General features: G+C 36.6%; 2 protein-coding genes and 1 non-coding gene across 9 annotated transcripts; 1 reads left to right on the top strand and 2 right to left on the bottom strand.

Annotated features, from left to right (window-relative positions):
* Positions 1-668: 668 nt before the first annotated feature.
* Positions 669-7,660, top strand: RUS4 (root UVB sensitive protein (Protein of unknown function, DUF647)). The gene is made up of 10 exons (XM_086606549.1): positions 669-1,840; positions 2,031-2,177; positions 2,260-2,406; positions 3,274-3,336; positions 3,436-3,512; positions 5,326-5,431; positions 5,946-6,048; positions 6,169-6,305; positions 6,401-6,466; positions 7,184-7,660. The coding sequence occupies exons 1-10, from the start codon at positions 1,472-1,474 to the stop codon at positions 7,424-7,426; spliced, it is 1,458 nt and encodes a 485-aa protein (XP_086462675.1). The 5' UTR covers positions 669-1,471; the 3' UTR covers positions 7,427-7,660.
* A 523-nt stretch (positions 7,661-8,183) lies between these two features.
* Positions 8,184-8,257, bottom strand: TRNAV-CAC (transfer RNA valine (anticodon CAC)). The gene has a single exon. It is a non-coding gene; the product is annotated as a tRNA-Val (tRNA).
* Positions 8,258-8,598: 341 nt separating this feature from the next.
* On the bottom strand, positions 8,599-16,515 carry LOC147501482 (extra-large guanine nucleotide-binding protein 1-like). 7 transcript variants are annotated; one of them, XM_086606543.1, is made up of 10 exons: positions 16,391-16,486; positions 15,035-16,257; positions 14,800-14,937; positions 14,609-14,713; positions 14,317-14,505; positions 13,572-13,743; positions 12,996-13,094; positions 11,772-12,013; positions 10,285-10,448; positions 8,599-9,415 (listed from the first exon to the last, which is right to left on the bottom strand). In XM_086606543.1, the coding sequence occupies exons 2-10, from the start codon at positions 16,127-16,129 to the stop codon at positions 8,830-8,832; spliced, it is 2,790 nt and encodes a 929-aa protein (XP_086462669.1). In that variant the 5' UTR covers positions 16,130-16,257; positions 16,391-16,486; the 3' UTR covers positions 8,599-8,829. The 7 variants fall into 7 exon arrangements, with proteins under 7 accessions (XP_086462669.1, XP_086462671.1, XP_086462674.1 ...); XM_086606545.1 differs by lacking the exon at positions 12,996-13,094 and having other exon boundaries at positions 11,772-12,019; positions 16,414-16,515; XM_086606548.1 differs by lacking the exon at positions 12,996-13,094 and having other exon boundaries at positions 16,414-16,515.
* Between the last annotated feature and the right edge of the window lie 2,412 nt (positions 16,516-18,927).

Raw genomic sequence — 18,927 nt, 5'->3', positions numbered from 1 at the left:
TTACCAAAATAAAATGAGGCGAAAAGTTAGAGAAGTTGGCGGAGGGGTTAAAGTGTTAAACTGGGTTAGTTTTCATCTCGCTACTTCATCTTGACTAAATTAAATGAGGAGGAAAGTAATTTTTTGGCTAAAATCTGGGGAGACAGAGTACATGATTGGTTTTCTATTTGTTTGGATTTTTTGACAATAATTTGACCTACTTAACCGATGGTTTCTCTCTCCCCTGCTTTTTGTTTATATATCCTTCTTTGGTAACCATTGATTTATTCAAATAGTGAGTTGCAATAGTAGTTCCCTATACCATTAGGGTGTGTTTGGAATGCTGGATTTGAGGGGAGAATTCAGAATATATTTCCTGAAAAGTGAGTGCCCCCAGTGCGTACCATGGCCCCTGGCTCCGCCACTGACCACATGTTCAATTTTTAGTGGACAATGAGGCAATGAGCAAAATGCCGAAGGAGCAAAAAATTTCTCAGATCGTAACATCCATTTCGCCGACTTAAGCAAAATTGAGCCCACCATCACCAGTCCAATACTGAGAATCTTAAAACCGCTCATAGTAAGATATTAAGAAAGTGTGCGCATCGGGCCCCTCATCATAGCAAAGTGCCAAACCATTGGAACAGTGGGTTGTATGTACTACTTGTTTTCCATTTACATTCCACTGATCGAGCCCGTTGTTTCATGTTTGCTGCTGCTTTGATTGCTGTATATATTCCTTACTTCATTAGTTAAATTTCATCATCATCAAACATTCAAACCTCCAATCACTCTTAGTAGAGCATTCGAAGAATCTATATCTGTTTCTTTCTTTTTTGTCACAATACCAAAAACATGTCTGCATTGGTTGATATTTGGACTAGTGAGTCTGCAAAACTGCGTGAAAAAAGTCAGTCTATGTCTCCAAGTGTTTCATCGAGCCCAGCTAGTGCTGAATCTAAAAGCAAATCATCCAAGTCATCACCGCCTATTCTTGCTCGACTTCTTCAATTCAAGTCAGGTCCTAAGGTCGCTTACTCTGAGGCTACCATTTCCATCATAATGGATTGCATTAGTGCTTAAGATTAAGAGGATTACTATGAGCTAAATGTTTTTATCCACTAATCTTGTTATATTGTTAAGTGTCTCTGATCTTGTACATAGTTTCTTGTAACTGAGAAGTCAGAAATAAAATTGCGTGTGTACACTTATGAACCATCTCATGCATTATTTTGGTTAAACATAAACACGAACTGATGCACATGCACCCCCTTGCCCCATATATATGGAATATATGGAAAGTGTCTTTCATGGAATTATGGGCATCTCCAAAAAAGTGGTATAACAACCACCTTAAAACAAATTTAAGGTAACCCCAAAACCCTAAACCTTAGCCAGTTAGCCATAACCGTTTTAAACCTCAAAATTAGAACACAAGAAACAACACTTGAAAAAATACACATCCTCATTTTTAATCCTCACACAAAGCTTAATGCAATCTCAAACTATACACTTGCAACATCCATGGAAAAAAAATTCCCATAAACCCAATCTCATTGTTTTCCCCAACCTCAAATTCCATAAACCCAAAACCCAAACTTTTTCCCACTCCTTAAAAACCACTTATGAAGAGAACAGACCCTTTGAGCATCTGTTGATGGTAATTGAGAAAGGGGGCAAGTCTTCAAAATTACTATGGAATGGAACTCAATATGAGGTTGTATCTATAAATGAGGATGTGTCGAATCAGTTTTGGGAGTTTTTTATACCAAGTGGAGTGAAAGAGAATTATATTGAGTATGTGAAGTGGAAGTTTGTGAGTCGGGTTTTTAGCTCTGCTCTTCAAGTTCTTGCTACTCAGGTACATGAATTAAAGACTTAATCATTGTTTATTTTATTCATTTTGTTGTTTCATTAGCTTAAAAATTGTTTCTTTATGCTTTTTAAGAATGCGCGAAGAAGTTGATTAGTAGTTGAAGTGGTTTTAATGTTATTTAGCCCAATGTGTGCATTTTAAGCTATGTGCTGATATAGTGGAATGTTGATGATAGGCAATGTTTCGAGCTATGGGAGTTGGTTACACACGTTCGCTTCCATCGGCTGCTGCTTTGAATTGGGTGTTGAAGGATGGGCTTGGACGGCTTAGTCGATGCATATATACTGCTACTTTGGCTTCGGCGTTTGACACCAATTTGAAGGTGTGTGCATATCAGTTCACTATTAGTTTTATGTGTTCGGTATAAAAGTAAAAGCTTCTGAACTTGTCTTTGTGTCATGTAGAGGGTCAGGTTTTCGACTTCCATTGTGTTCAGTTTGAGCATTGGTATCGAGTTGCTGACTCCATTTTTCCCGCGTTACTTCTTGCTGCTTGCAACTGTGGCCAACATTGCGAAGCAAATAAGTCTAGCATGCTACCTTGCAACTGGTGTAAGGCCTTTGACTCTGTAGTTTGGAATTTTCTTTCGGTTGAATGTGCTCTTGTTTTAGTTTGGGCAATTTTTTCCTTCCGTTTGTTCAATTTCCACTATTATTTACATTTTCATGATTATGTGTATCTGGATTGGTTAATAAATACTTTCACCAGATAGTTAATGCCATGGAATATCACAATAAGGATGATTTTAATGCTTACTATTCATGACTTATCGTCATCATCAAGATCATCAAGTAGACTTGCCTAACCAAATGACTTATAAGAACACACCAGCTCTTAAACAAAGACGAATTGATCAATGACTTACCTTTACACATGCTATATAATATTTGGTAAAGAATTTGTATACTTTGGTCTTTAATAATTGAGCATGACAATTAGAAAACCACTCTTCATTTGCTTAAAGATTCATGTGCTTCAAGGTTAAATTGTCCGCACCAAGGATTAGAGATTGGATCTCTAGTCCTTTTTGATAACTCAGAAAATGCTATTTTTATGTCATGATCATCACTTTCAAATGCACACCAATATGCTGTATGACATTACAACTGTTGTCTCTGCGGTGTGGCCAATGTCAAAAAGAAATAACAGAGGCCTAGTCGTCAGTGCAAATTGTCAGATCTCCAATTTCTCTACTCATTTAACTCCTAACAGTATGATTTGGTCGCCTGGCCCTAATATAGCAAACCTTGAATTTGATACTATAAACGAAACGGATGGATTGGTTTCAAATAATCTAGACAACGGAATGAGAAAGTTGAAGCAATACATTGTTATAAGGCAATGATCAAGAGTCTCATTTATAATTAGACCTTACTGTTCCTTTTGGTGGAGCTCTAACTTTGTGAATGTTTGAGCAGTCTGCTGTTCATCGAAGCTTTGCAGAGAAAGATAATCTTGGTGCACTTTCTGCGAAATCACAGGTGAGCTATATATGCTTGTTATATTTCTTCTTTTTTTTTTTTTTTTTTTATTGTTTTCTAATGTGTTGCATATAAAATGACCTTGGATTTTTGTTACAGACTCAATCAGTGTGTTTCGATGGCCTTGGTCTAGTCCTTGCTACACTCTTGAATATCCTTTGCAAGAATAACCAAAGGTACTTTTAATCCATTAAAATATATTCAATTTTTTCGTAATAAATTTGTAAACTACATTAATATGATGATAGTGTATATTCTGATCTTGTATTCTAGAAGTGTTATCTAGTGCATCCTGTTGCCATAAAATGATGTAATTAGTAGAGTTGTTAGATGTAAGCGTGTTTTTTTTAAGTTGTTCTATCCGGTACTCTTCCCACTTATATATATATGTATATGGATTTTCTCTGTGCCTTTTAAAAAAAAACTTTGCATTGGATCTAGGAACCCTCTACCTTTCTTGCTTATCATTGAAGTACCATAAGAGCATCTTCAACGCAATTACTTGATTTGGAGTGCAAAGTGAACTCATCCACTTAAAAGATGATGCTAGTTGAAGTATGAAAATTTTTCTACACCATCGCACCACAGTCCAAATTATTGTTTTATAATGAACACAATTCACTTATGGTAAAATGTTATGACTCCTCTTTCCTTACCACCACCCCATATCTCGTCCACATACCTTACCACTCACTATCTTACATCTTTCTACAGATAAAAAAAGAAGCTTAGTTCCACCCATTTCTAATTCCAATTTTAGCACAATGAATTTTGGTGTAAATTCTTCTCTTCATGAAATTGAGATGGATGAGTCAAATCAAGATCAAACACTACTTGCTCATTTCATTCAAACAAATCACACGATAATTGGGAATTTGAGATTAATGAAAATTATGAAGGAAGGTTCCAACGGTTCCTTGGTCGGCATTGCGAATTTTGTTGTAGGCAAGCTGCTTCGATAGATCATTTGTGGGAATTACGTGGGCAAAATTAATTCAGCAATGGTTGATATGTGCTGCTCTGTCACTTTCTTATTTTTGTGCAAGTTTGTTTCACTTATTATTTTGTTGTAAGTTATTTTGAACTGAATGTGAAATGGTTTTTTCAACTAATTGTGAAGTATTGCTTTGTTCAGGCTTTCTCTTTAACGGACATGTTTGAGGGGCAGCTTATATAGTGTCTTGAACAACCTATTCCTGGGCAACTTATATACGACACTATATAAGTTGTGCATGACACTATATAACAGAGAAAGTTTATATACGTCAATGTATAAGCTTATATACGACAATGTATAAGCTGTGCACGACACTGTATAAGTCCGTTTAAGAGAATACTTGTTGCTTGTTTGATTATGTGGCTTTGATTTAATAATGCAAACTTTATAGAAAGCAGAAATTCATAAGGAAACTTGTGCACATACACCTTAATCACATAAGAAAATTTATAATCCCACAATACTAGTAAGGGTCTAAGCCACCTGATCCCTTCACAACTGAAGAACACACTTGCAAAGAGAATCATATGTTTTTAACATATCAACACACCATTCTTGAATTAGAAATTATTCATAATGATAGAAAAGTAATTAAATTTGGTTGTTTGCACATGTGACAAGTTGGGGCAGCTTGGGCAGCTAGTATGGAGTGGCACTTGATAAAGCAAATCAAGCTCTATATTTGACCCTCAAAATGGAGTGTGGTGAGTTGTCAACTTGATATAGAGTATGGATTGGTGTGGAAAATTTGAGCTGCCCACTCTACACGTAGGACAATAGAGTAGCATTGAAGATGCTCTAAGAATTAAAAGAAGTAGTTATTACTTCCTCACAAATTTTGGAAGCTAATGGTAATAGCTTAATAGGCAACTGACGTCACTGCGCACTAAGGTAGAAGCTTACTTGTGGTATGATATTATTGTCTCATGTATGTCAGGACTTACTGATATCAATTGCCGATCCCGTTTATGACTAACTTAACTTGTCATAAGATTGCAAGCAGGTCTGCCTCTAGTTATATACCCAGTTTTCTCTGCAATTGACCTTTTTGGGATCTATCAAGGACTCAAGCATGTACATCTGCAAACTCTAACAAAGGTTGGTTTTCCTCATCCCTCGCGCTGTTTACTGTCATTCGTTCAAATATGAAATTTCGGTATTTTTAGGTTCAAGATGCTAATGAAAAAGTAATCCATTTCCCCAAGCAAAATGAAGCACACGTTGAGCATACAGATGTACATATTCTGTTTTTCTCACTTTCTGGTTCTGGTTTATGGACAAAACGTTTAGTGTGCTTTCCTCTGTCTCTTGTTCTGGCCAGTGCATTTTAGTCCTAGTTGTAGAGTTATAGGTTAAAACATGTGAAATTATACCTCTATATCTAAGTTACGTTGACACGGATAGGTGTGTCCAAATCTGACACATTTATGAAGTGTTTGACACGACAAAATATCAAATATTGAGGTATATCACATACAATATGTGTTTGATGCAGTTTTTTTTCAAAATATGGTGTGTCCATGTAACATAGCTCTATATTATTCAAATTGTTAATAAAATATGGAATGTCGTCTCTTGAAGTTTCAGCGCCTTATACGGATCTGGTATTTAGGATAGGCTTTTGATCATACTGGATACATGGATTCAGTGGGAGTCCGTCCCTTCACCAGCAGATGTGAGCAAGAAAGAAGGCATTGATTTTCCATGGTGTAAAGGTGAGCCTAAACTTAGCATGTTCAAATAGTTTATTATTTAGCATGTTAGCTGCTCAAAAAATTGCTAAAAATAAAAACTATGATGGAACAACCAGATGGATTAATGTGGCTTTTGATCAGGCAGAAAGCAATGGCCAATCAGAATCGGTTGTGTTGACCCCAAGGACCCACTACCCAAGTTTTCTATGCTGACAATGTGTTCATTGAGAAGTGAGGATCCTTACTTTATCTGCATGGAGACTGCAAGAGATTTGCAAGTTAGTAATCTGTAAACTATGTACCATGGAATAGTAACAATATTTTGGCACTTTTGACCAGTTTCTAATATCCTGTCGTTGTCCGTTCTTTACAGAAGGGCGTTCTTCTTAGTTTTCGTGAAGGAGCAGACACTACAGATATTATCATGGGTTTGTTGCAGGTAACAGCTATTCAACATTTAACTTAATTATTAAGTGGTACCTTCTATGGTGCAAAGGTTTCAGGTGCTGTACCTTACATTCATCAAAAAGTTTTATTTTGGGTAAATCAACTAATAATCAAACCCTGTGTCATTTGGAAGATTATCTGATTGAGAATTCCATGCCATCTCACCTTTTCCAGGTAAAAAAAGGTTAATGGTCCTTTTTAAAAATATATATACATATCTCAAATGTGGACCTTGTTTTGTCACCAATCTTTTCCTTTCTGTAAGAAACACATGCAGCAAGTATTATCTGATCATATAGTAATTAGTTAGTCCACAGGTGACAAGATTATATAGTCCAAGTGTAGGCTTCCTCTCATTAATTTCCGTGGACTAATCAATGGGGCCTATTTGCCATGGACTCCTGCATCTTCGGTGTTCCAAAATTAATGCCGGGCATTGGCAGTCATAGTTTCTTGAAAGATTTTCACGGTGTTTTGGTGTACTTTATTTATCATGATTCATGAGACCTAAAACTGGGAGGCACTATCTTGCTACTGGATATGGTCATATTAGTAGCATCCTGAAAATTTGTCATTATTTTATCAGTTATGGAATTCTTTTGAAATTAGTGGTTTGAAATAAACTTACTATAGATGGTTTCATCAATGATTTAGTTTTCTGTCGACAATCGACATGCACCAATTGTAATATTGTTATAATGTGTTGCAGGCGTGCCATATCCGCAAGACACTTCTCTTGAGAAGGAAAAACTGGGAACAAACCCAAGAAGCTGATGACATCTCTGACTCTGCTGTCAGTGAATGGCTTGATTTAGTTGTAGATAGTAGTAAGAGATGTGCCGGATGGAAGGGTAATCTACTGAAGAAACTAGAAAGTGCTGGTTGGGCTCTTAAAAACATCTTATTGAGTGTGCATGAACAGGTCCGGTATAGGTTGTTAGATGAGCAATGAGGACACTTCTGATTCAAGTTTGGATGGAGAGTTGTATATACCACACAAAGCATATGTGTTGTGCTTTTTGAGTTTCTGCTATGATGGCAAAGCTGTTTGTAATTAAAAAGAAGAAAAAAAGATGTGTTGTTGGTTATTGCAACAGAAAGTTCAGCTTGAGGAGTTTGTTCCTTAAATTTTGTTCCCGCGTAGAAATTATTGAGAGCATCTCAATTAACAAGGAAAATTAGATGATTCCTTTGCACTTAAGATTTTTTTTTTTTTTTTTTTTTTTTTTTTATTGGAATGCGAGGTTGTTAACGGGGACCACTTGAGATTTTGTTGACGGTAGAAGATTGGATTCATTTTCAAAGTTGGTTTTCAGAATCTCTATCTTCGCCAGGTTAAAATCTTGAACTTCAAAAGCTTACGAAAACAAGTAGGGGCCTTTTTCCTAACAATGAGTCTATGATAACTTTACGATAATTCCATAACGGTTACGCCAATATCCAGTACTTCATTAGTGCTATATGCTGTGTCTACCTTTTACTGTGAGTGACATTGTCGATCAATCACCAATTTTTTGCCTCCTTGCGGAAGACACCAAGTACAAGAGTTTTGAGAGAAGGTAAAAAGATGCAAAGAAAATACTGTGAGTGTTACATTGTCGATCAATCACCAATTTTTTTCCCCCTTGTGGAAGACACCAAGTACAAGAGTTTTGAGAGAAGGTAAAAAGATGCAAAGAAAAAAAAATGTATAAATTGAATAAATTAAGTGTCTGAGCCCGGGTTCGAACCGGGGACCTTAAGTGTGTGAGACTTACGTGATAACCAACTACACCACCCAGACGTTTTGTTCACTTTTCCAAATTAAATTATTAGTTCCTAAATAACAATCAGAAATATGCTTAAACCTCTTCCGTTCATGATGATATCTCAAGTTCATCACATCCTAAAAATTGGACAAGGAAAGGAGATAGGTAACCAGTAATACAGTATTACTATTGGCTTTTTAGCTCAGGTTGGTCTATATTATAGTGTCAACTCTCAAGACATCATACATAAGGTCCATAACACATTCAGACTGCTCTCTTTTATTCTTTTTCACTTGATAGAGGTATATCATGAATACTACCTGAATGTCTGTTTAACATTTTTGGAGGAACCAGATTAGATAGTTATATGGACATATTTCATAAATCTTAATATATCATAGTCATTATTAAGTAGACTTTGCACAATGTTTTCAGTGGTATTAACTTTCCAGCGACAAACGATCACATTGGTTTTGCCCTGGAACTTTTCTTACTGCTCTGAGAATAGAAATTTATTCTCTTTCGGAACACATGAACTCCATTTACACTGAACTGAATTTGAGTTTGATATGAGCTGTTGTTATATTTACAAGCATTTTAACAGGAATTATGGAGATGAAACTGCCTCAGTGTTGGAATACGATGGGTAATCAACATTTACGGTGTCTCTCTCTTCATCCCACTTCAGAATTTCCCTAGCAAATTTGAAAGCTCCATCAATATTATCACGTTTCAAAGCATTGGCCACCGACACATAGAGCTTACGCCCAGTGAGGGACAAGAAAAGTTTCTTAAACTTGACTGCAATGTAATGCGAAGCCTGCTCAGCTGGTGAAGCGATGTAGCTGGTATTGTTGCTATTGTCGACATGATGATTGCTTAGCAACAGATTGAAGTCGGTAAACCAATTGCATTTAGAGAGTGGGACACATACAATTTTTTCCTCAAGCTGGTCGTACTTGTTAAGTATAAGAAGGAAGTCCATACCCTCAAAGGTGGGGTGAGTGACAATGTTTTCAAAGAGCTTCCTGCTTGCTAATATCTTGTTTGTGGGAGCCCCACTGCCATCATCACAAAATTGGTCATAGTCGCTCAATGCAACGGAAAAGATGACCATTCTAATATCTTCAAACATTTCAACCCACTTGCAATGTTCTCCAAGGCCTCTAGCATCTACTCTAATGAGCTGGTACCTGCAACCAGCAAGCAACAAGTGCTAAGACTAAAGCACATGTAATATAATCCCAATATATAGTCATAACGATATTTAGGTAATTCCATAAGTACAAAAGGCGAAGTCAACCAGGAAGGCAGACTGCAATTTTGTGAAGGCAAAACGATAATAGACCCAGCAGAAAGTTCACGCCTCTCTGACTTTTTTGGGGGGGAAAAAAGAATAAAAAGTTTTGCTCTCAGAGCTGGTCAGTCACAGAAGTAGACGGCAACACTTGGTACTAAGTACTAACTGGAGATGGTGACTAAATAGAGCCATCCGATGGTCTACACGCAGACTTTCTAGACTGTCAATTCCTTGTTTCCAAATCCAGAAAAGAGTGCTCTGGGTCCAACAGTTCGGAGCAGTTGTGTTCCAAAATCACCATTCTTGTCAGTATTCCGAGTTTCCAACTCTGACCATCTCTAGTCTCTATTAGGGAGTATTAGGTCTCATAGAAGGAATAGAATCCAATCTACCTTTAAGGGCCATGAGACTTGCAAATATCATATGTGATGAGACATAAATCCATCCAAGCCACATTATGTAAACATAAAAATCACAAATGGGTCAATTCTCAAACACAAATATTGAGGTCCAGCCTCCGAAAATCTAATCCTCTCTATTGCCCAAGTTATATCTAATTCCACTTTAATAATCCTTTTAGACCCTTATGATCAAAAGCCTCTCCAGATTTGTAGACCAAAGCAAACAGTCCATGATATGTATACTAACATTGAAAGATGGCCTTTTGTGGTGTGAACGGCGAGGGAGCAGAGGTTAACCCTTCATCATCATTACTATACATTTCAATGTCTGTATGACCATTCTTCTCAAGAGGATTCTAACCTTAATAAGGGGTCATGCAGCTCAGCAGCATCAACATTGCCTTGCTGCAATGGCTGCTGGAACTTGAAGTCCATGGAAGTAATGCCATTAGAGGAAGTTATACCCTCTGAATACAAAATATCCATATGGGAAGGCTCATAGTCTCTTCTTGATATATCATCAGCCTGTGCCAAAAAAAAGAAAAATTAAAGCACAAAAACATGCAAAGTACCCTGCTAAAACTGACAATGCCTGAAACCTTCTAAGCCAACTGATAAAACTCAAAATAAAGTAATACGACCCAAAAAAAATGTACGAAAAATTGCAAGATACAATAATTAGAAGCAAAGGGTTGTTTCTCATCTATCATCTGCTAATTGAGTAAATTTTAATCTTCCAAGAAGTGTTCCATGAATATTGACGTGTGTGTGTGTTGAAAGGGTGTTTCTGAGGTATTTTTCCAAGGTACTTCTGAGACACCTCTGATCTCATACAGTAAGCAAGGAGGTGACATGAAGTATTTTCTACATATTCAGCTAATTAACATATTATTACAAAAAAAAATAAAAAAGAAAGAAGAAAAGGTGGTAGCCTCATTTAGCACAATTACTAGGCAGTTTGAATCAATTTACTTCCAATATACCATCACCGTCGGAGCGTTCTTGGGCCGTATATCATGCTAAAAGAAGGTACCTACATTTTCTTCATGGATACCAATATGACAGTGTCCACCAAGGCAAAATTCTTAGAAAATAGACTTCGACTCACACAAAGGCTGTGAAGTGGTGCTTGACATGGAAAAACCCCACAAAGAAATACTGCAGGAGAAGTAGTCTTGTGACATGGCCTACACATTTCCTTCAACACACCAAAAACACATTTTGCTTAATTTGTTAGAAATCAGGATGTGTCCGACACATAGAAAAGTTATTAGTTGCTGTCCATTACGGAAAACTCATAAAATATGGAGTGTTTGACTTTGACCTGAGATGTGCCACAAAGTGATTAAGAAGATAAGTTTTTAGAACATGAAATGTACAAAGTAAACCTGAAAAACTAATCCGCACATAAAGTATGACAACATATTCACTACGAATTAATGATAAAGACAAGGAGGTGCCCGAAACACTTTAGCACAAGTGTCTAATAGCAAAGTTCTAGGACATGAAATCTAACAGGAACAGCTTGTTTTTTACACATGGGCTACGACAGAGTTCCAGCAAATGGAATTCCTTGGGATTCAAGTTTATCAGTTTAGAACACTTCTGTAGTAGGCCACTACCATTTCAAATAGTTTAAAAGTGCTTTTAACTACGTTAATTTTGATAGTATATTGTATGAGACCAAATGCCACAACCACAACCAACCAACCCCTATTATACAGTTGAAACCAACAAACGAATATCAAATTTGAACTTGTAAGAGGAGAAAACTGGCAAAAAAAAATAGAATAAATAAATAAATAAAAGAAACCCAAAAAAGGCTATCATCAAGAATTTTAATCTTACCCGCTCCAGGAAATAACTAGCAGCACTAGGCAGCATTTTTAGTTCACTTCTACGGTCATATGTGGCTTGAATGGCAGTATTCTTCCACAACTCCTCAACTAATGGTGCGTACTCACGACTTGCAGCAGGGAAAATGGCATCTAAGTTACCTGACACCATGACTTTGAGAAGCCAATCAGAGAACGCTTTCAGTCTTGTGCCAATGGAGTAGATCGATCTGTCATTTTCTTCAACAGCAAAATCTGTTGCTAAACGAAACTTGCTTTCAGATTCCAAGCATTCATTGTGTAAGCAAAGTATCAATGTCAAGAATTAGAATAATTTTTAATGAAAGGTGGTCCAAAACTTGGCAAAAGCATAAAATCTAGTAAGAGTTGATAAACCATCACTAGTATCCAAACATCAAACACCATGGTAATACGATAATATACTTCATCAAAACTATAATCATTTTATTATTATGTTAACATTTCACACTTTTAACTGCTAAACAGAACACACTTAGCCTGCTTGATGCGGAATATCAGAGATAGCTTTGTGGAGGAAACTCTGCAGGAATTGCCGAAATAAATATGGACCTTCTTTATGCAAATTTCAATGCCTCTAGATTTATGTATTAGGATATCCCAATCACTATTAAGTCTTTTCTAGCGTAATGTATGGTGGTAAAATGTCATCTCAGGACTCTCGGCATAAAATAGTAAAAGACTGAGGAGTCGATGTTACACAAGATGGCTAATGGGGATGAGTCAGCAAACAGTTAAGTACTTGAGTGGAGATGAAACCAGTAGATAGGAACGTTGCCCATGTCGGTCAAATTCAAAGGGGGTTAAAAGTTATAATCATTCCCAGCAAAAGGGGACTTGGTTGGTGAATAGGAGACAACAGAACCTTCCAGCCTGGCAAGATGATTATCCGAGACAGCTAATGCCAGCCGGGTGAGGGTTCCAGAAGACGGAAGCCTGGTCAATGTACGACAATGTCAACATTTTATTAGATGCAGTCAAGTGATTGGACACCGATTGATGACGCTGTAACTTAGAATTCTGTGTACTTAAATCACCAAGAAATATAACCGGCCTAATCGCTTATAAATAGGCCAAGCGAGAATAATAATGAGGATTATAATCTCATTTCTAATTGAACTGAGTTATTTCCTTACTACAAAGCACCCACACTAAATAATGGTCAAACAAAATCTATTTTTTCTAGGGTATAACATACCTAGAAGAAGTGAAGAGATCAGTGGAATAGTCAGACACAAATCAGAGTCCGAAGAAGTTGCTAGGGGAACTGACATTGCATTGTTGGGACATCCAAAAGCTGACATATTCATAGGCATATACAATCATATCATTCATTCTATTTTCAGGTTTATCTACATTTGCATTTTTTTTATCCATTTTGAAAAAAAAAAACAAAGGTAAAACAGAATAAATTAGAAAGGACTAATTAAGTTCATATGAGGTACAGATCATATGAAGCGCAAAGAGATCAAAGAACTGAGGCAACAGTTGAAGTGTGTTAGAAGATGAAATCCCCTGAAGAAGTTGTGATGTGTATCTAAAGCAGTCACTGACAAAGATCTTTTCAGGATTGGCTTATTCTCCAAAACTAAATGTAAATCATTATATATAGGCATCATTTGCAATTCTGTGACAACAGTTCTCAGGCTTTGTTGAAGTATATGATACTATGCAGGTATATACTTCAACAGGCTTAAAATGCTGGATAACATGAATTTGCATTCTCATAAACACGTATGAAGTTGAAATATAATTCATTGCTTGAAAATCATACCAACAAAATCAGGCTGATGTGTTCTCTTCATCTGAGCTAAACTTTCTTCTTCAAAACGCTCTCGCCCCTCAAGTAGTATACAAAGATAAGTGTATACATTCCTCTGGATTATGAACTTGATATCCTGAAGCTCATGCTCTGAGAAAGGTTCAGCTTTATACAACATCTTGGCCTGAAATAAGCATCTCACTGACTCAATAAAAGAAGTCAACAATTCCCTTAGCGATTTAGCAGAAGTAAATGAACAGCAAAGAAGATCCACCAGCAGCCAATAGCAAAGCTTGTATACCAAAATGTAACATTTTTCTTGTGTATCGTAATACAAATGGTGGAATAAGAAAGGAGTATGCATTGCCTTCTAAATCAATGGATATTAAAAGATAAAATATATATTTGAACACTACAACAATGGAAGATCAAAATACTGAATGAAGTAGAAAAATACAGTTAAGCAGAATCTTAGAGTGCAAAAACCATACACAAGGAAACTTAGTGGAAGAATTATAAGGTTCGAAGACCCACAACACATTAAAGACAAGGAGTATTATAACAAATTGCTGGACGACTGATTCAACCAGCCTTACCATTTTGGATAACGTGTTGCTTGTGTAAGGCCATAACAAATTAGAGCAATAAATAAACTCAAACTTGGGAAATTGAAAGAAAACAAAATAATTGTTGGGGAAGGGGTGGTGGGGAGGGGAGGAGAAAGAAAAAAGTTATGCACGATATTCTACATTTCTACCTGTTTGAATATTGTACTCGTTCCAGACCCATCATATCCAACTAGAAGAAGCTTCTGAAGTGCTCGCTCCTTAAGATACTCAGGAATAGCTCCACTGAGTAGAATATTGACCTCTTCTGCAGAAGGATTCACAATCTTACTTGAAGGAATTGGCAGCGACAGAGCAGCACAAAGTACCTTTATTCCAGTCTGAAAGTACGCCTAAAGTTAATTGACATTTGGGAACGAAAGGAAAGGAACAAATTAATATGAAAAATTAGCAATTAAACAAGAAAATATCGACATACAACACCTTGTTCCATAAGTTCCCCTTTGGAAGTTTCTGGCCCTCTTCCTGGTAGAATCCACACTCGTCCAACCAAAAATGAGGGTTTCCAGCACACTGGACTCCAGCCAACTGCAGTGTTTAAAAGAAAATATTCTGATTCTTACTCTAAACATTTACGGAATAATCACAAATTGATTGTGCCCAACTCAGAATACCTGAAGTAGCCGGAGCTCCACTTTTGTTATCTCCCGATTATTTATTTTGACATTTGCGTTTCCATTGCTAGCATTATTCATGATGTCACCACCAACATTAAGGTGGGGGCTAATGAACTTGCAAGGCTTCTGTCCCTCCTGTAAAAGTTTTCACCACAAAATACTTTCATAATTATGGAAAAATTTTAAAAAACCCAAAAAAAATAATTATAAGGTATCCTCATTCTTTTTTCACCTTTCCCCAAAGACCAGATACTTTATCGTACCAATATTTCCCTGGTTTTAGCTTCGTTGGTGGTCTTGGGCAGCTCCGCAATTTGATCAACTCCTCCTGAGAAAGTTTTTGCCCGTTCACATAAACATGTTCAGCTTGTAACTGATTCTTTTCACAAAACTTTTCAACTTTCATAAGCTGTCTAATTTCCAACTCATTAAGCTTCCTTTTGAGCATTCGAGAAAATTTACCCAAGTTTCTTCTGTTCGACTCATCGATTGGATAACCAATGCAAGAAAGACATTTCCTTCCTTCTGGCATCGACCCCATTGCTATAAGCACACAATTAGCACAATACTTTGCATTGCAGACTAGGCAAGCCTCTTTTTCACCAAATCGACTTACTTTAGAGCACCGATAGCACAACCGTTTTTGTACCTTGTGCTCAGGTTCTTTTGGGACATGAGAATGTTCAGACTCAATGGAACTTGCTCCATCAAATATACTAGAACTCGAATCATCTTCCCTAAAAGTAACATTCGATGGTCTTCCAGCATGCTCTTGCAGTTCACTATCACACTCCGCCTCATCCTCACACGAAATCTCAGTTGACAAAACTTGTGAACTAGAAGCTGACTCATCCGACAACTCATCCGAATGCTCATCGTCATCAGTTCTAATACCCGAACAATTACAGTCATTGCAAGACCCTAACTCTACCGACCTATCAACTACATCAGAGAGTTCAAAACACTGCTCATAACCACTCAGAGAACTACTACACTCACCAGATAACTCACATTCAGGACTAACTCGACTACCCTCCTCAAACGCAATAACCGAAGTGGGAGAAACAACACAATCAGAACCTAAAATCATTTCCCTAGAAATTTTCTTTTCCATAGTATCACGGTCAGCAAGCGGTTGAACGATGGGCAACGACAATTCATTGGAAAAATTATTCAATGACACCACAGAAGCAATTGGAATACTTTTCATATCAACCGGAATTGCTCGAGGTAACTCATAACTAAGAGGTGGACCATTATATTCAATAGCAAATGAATATTCCATTTCTTCTTCATTATCCGGAAATTTTACGCCCACCGGTGTCATTTTTTCATAACATCCATCATCTCTTTTCCCATTTAATTACACACTAAACTAAACTAAATTTCTCACTACTCAAATTTAAAGTTCAAACAGTTAAGTAGCTTCACTATAAAGCTTTCTTTCATTCTTACCTACATATAAAACACAGACCCAAACCGTAAATTTAAGCATGAGAATGTTTTACTTAAGAAACTTTCCCAAGGGAAAAAAAAAAAAAAAAGATAAGAATATAAAGAGAGAAAAGGAGTGAAGGAAAATGTATACCATGAAAAAATGAGCACAAGTACCTTTTGAAGTTTCAACACTGCAAAAGCAGACGTGATTCTTTTTGTTCTTTGAAGCAACAGAAACAGAGTACTGTCTCTATATTATAGTTTATTGTAGACGTGGTTGACACGTGGAATTATAAGTTAGTTGAGAAATTTTATTATTCTTGACTCTTGACTTTTGAGTCTGGTAATACCGTGTTTACTAGACTTTGGGTTGTTACTTGTCACTTGTGGTTGACTAATTATGTTTACTTTGTGTGTTTGCGTTGCTAATATTTTTGTTATGGAAAATGATTAAGACTAATAACAAATAACAATGGACTGGAACAACCTTTTTGTTTTGTGTGTGTAATAATACCTTGGTACAATTTTTATGATTTTTTACTTTAAACCAATGACTAATCTTATGTCATTACGGTAACAAGATTCCACACAATAATCTTTGAGCTAATTTAATGTTCAAGTAAGTTCCACGTTCTTAACAGTCAACACTAACATAAAAATTCTTCTTGTAGAAGTTGAAACATTCAAGTCTACATCAAAAAAAAAACATTCAAGTCAATGTTATTAATGTTTTCAATGTGACCGTACTGTGGGTACTTTTCTCGGTTGTAGACTTGTACTGGTTAAACATCCAAGATTGGGCTTATCTACCTTCTGACTTCTGATGGATTTCATAGTTTTAAAGTAGTCATAATACATGATTCATATCTCATTCCAAGCCCATAGTTCCAAGATGCAAGACCGTCGAAATTGTTGAGTTTACTCCATAATTCAGTCTCCCATAATCCCAAGTTCTCATCACTTGTTTTCCTACGTGCAAGGATAAGGGGTGATTTTTTATGGGTCCTGTATCCTACACCCACCAAATTGCATTAGGCAGCCTCTAGCCAAACCCAACAACCAAGTCCAATAGCAATAGCACAATGCACCCCCCACCTAAAAAGAGACTGGATAACGGTTACAACCTTTTCGAACCAGTTACCCTTTCATCTTCTCCAGTAGAAATTGAGGTATAGCAGAAATCTTCAGTATGGGTTTCTTAATTAGGTATACAAACACAATTTCTACGAATGAACTTAAGCTTCTTGAATATTTACTAAAGAACGCGATGGTCTTAGAGAACATTACAATCACTACAAGCAAGAGAATATCGACAGATAAAAAGAGAGAGCTGGAAGAATTTGCTAGGAAGCAACGTGCTCTACCTTGTACATGAAAATTGAAATTGAAATTGAAAATCTTTCTTTTCCAAAAATTGAAATTGAAAATCTTCTCGTTTTGAAATTTCTGACATTGACAAATCTACTAATGTAGCATAGGTGACAATCCCGACATGACTTTGGAGTGGTCATATGAGCATTCCCATCTTGTTTCGTACAAGTGACATGGTAATCAGTAACGGAAATGCCTATACCAGTAAACGCCACCATGTCGCATATTCCAGTCCCAAACAATGGTCTAGTACGTGTCTCCCCCTTTGGGCACAAACAAGTCCTCAGATCGCTCGATCTATCATATACCCAAGTGACTTGGCCATGTTGTCCGAGATTTTGGGCTCAAACGACGTCCTTAGATCGCTCTATTATATACTCAAACGACCGGCCATGTCGTCCATCATAAATACCCGAGGCTTTAGGCTCAAACCACATACATAGACCGCTCCGTTATATACTTAAACGACCTCATGACGTCGATTGGAAGTACATTCCAACAATACGAATCATCTGATTTGATTTAGATTTTATTAAACTTATTATAGTTACTAATAACTTTTTTTTTTCTTTGTATATATAATTTGTATAGTTTGTGTTTGGTGTTTATGCATAAGAAAAGTAGAATTTGTGTTTGGAATTGATCGTTTAATTAGGGATATGAAAGTGACCAAAAAACAAAATGAACTTCTCAATTTTTTTAGTCCAAATGACCCAGCTATGTCGCCTAAGAAAGTCCCCAAACGACCTAGCCCTGTTGTCCTGGAGATTGCCCAAACGACTCCGCCATATCGTCTAGCTAAAAACCTGAAAGCTTTGTCTTAAACGACATGTGCAAACCTCTTGAGTGTACACTGAAACGACATGACGAGACCGTTTGAGTGAAACGACATGGCAAGACCGTTTGAGTGTACATTGAAACAACATGGCGAGACCGTTTGAGTGTACACTCAAACGACCCGGTGGTTTAAACATGGCGAGACCGGTTGAACTGGTTGTTGGGTTTGGGCTGGATACAAATTAAAACATTTGTTTTTTAGAAAATGGCAAATTGTAATATTTTTTTTTTGGGGGGTACCCAATGCAATTTCATGAGTGCACAATTAAACTACTTTTTTTTATCATGGCATCTTTCCAGTCAAAAATATTTTTGTATTATCTTAGCAAGTTCAGTTTATAAGATTGGCTATCTTTTCCAAGCACAGATTTGGACTTGCATTGAAATAAATATGTTTGGTTCTTTTTTTTTTTTAAGAAAAACATTTTTTTTTAAAAATAGCTTTTAAGAAAAATCTCAACCAAACATATTTTTTTAGAA

The sequence above is a fragment of the Coptis chinensis genome, chromosome 4 (genome assembly GCF_015680905.1).
Source record: "Coptis chinensis isolate HL-2020 chromosome 4, ASM1568090v1, whole genome shotgun sequence".
Lineage (NCBI taxonomy): Eukaryota > Viridiplantae > Streptophyta > Magnoliopsida > Ranunculales > Ranunculaceae > Coptis > Coptis chinensis.
The sequence above is the reverse complement of the archived record's forward strand: the minus strand, read 5'-3'. Positions and strand labels throughout refer to the sequence as shown.

Coding starts and splice junctions, on each gene's coding strand:
- RUS4 (XM_086606549.1), top strand. CDS start 1,472: ATGCAATCTCAAACTATACACTTGCAACATCCATGGAAAAAAAATTCC. Junction 3,513..5,325: donor CTTTGCAAGAATAACCAAAG/GTACTTTTAATC, acceptor ACTTGTCATAAG/ATTGCAAGCAGGTCTGCCTC. Junction 6,049..6,168: donor TGATTTTCCATGGTGTAAAG/GTGAGCCTAAAC, acceptor GCTTTTGATCAG/GCAGAAAGCAATGGCCAATC.
- LOC147501482 (XM_086606543.1), bottom strand. CDS start 16,129: ATGACACCGGTGGGCGTAAAATTTCCGGATAATGAAGAAGAAATGGAA. Junction 14,938..15,034: donor TATCTGGTCTTTGGGGAAAG/GTGAAAAAAGAA, acceptor AAACTTTTACAG/GAGGGACAGAAGCCTTGCAA. Junction 9,416..10,284: donor CTGCATGACCCCTTATTAAG/GTTAGAATCCTC, acceptor TGCTGGTTGCAG/GTACCAGCTCATTAGAGTAG.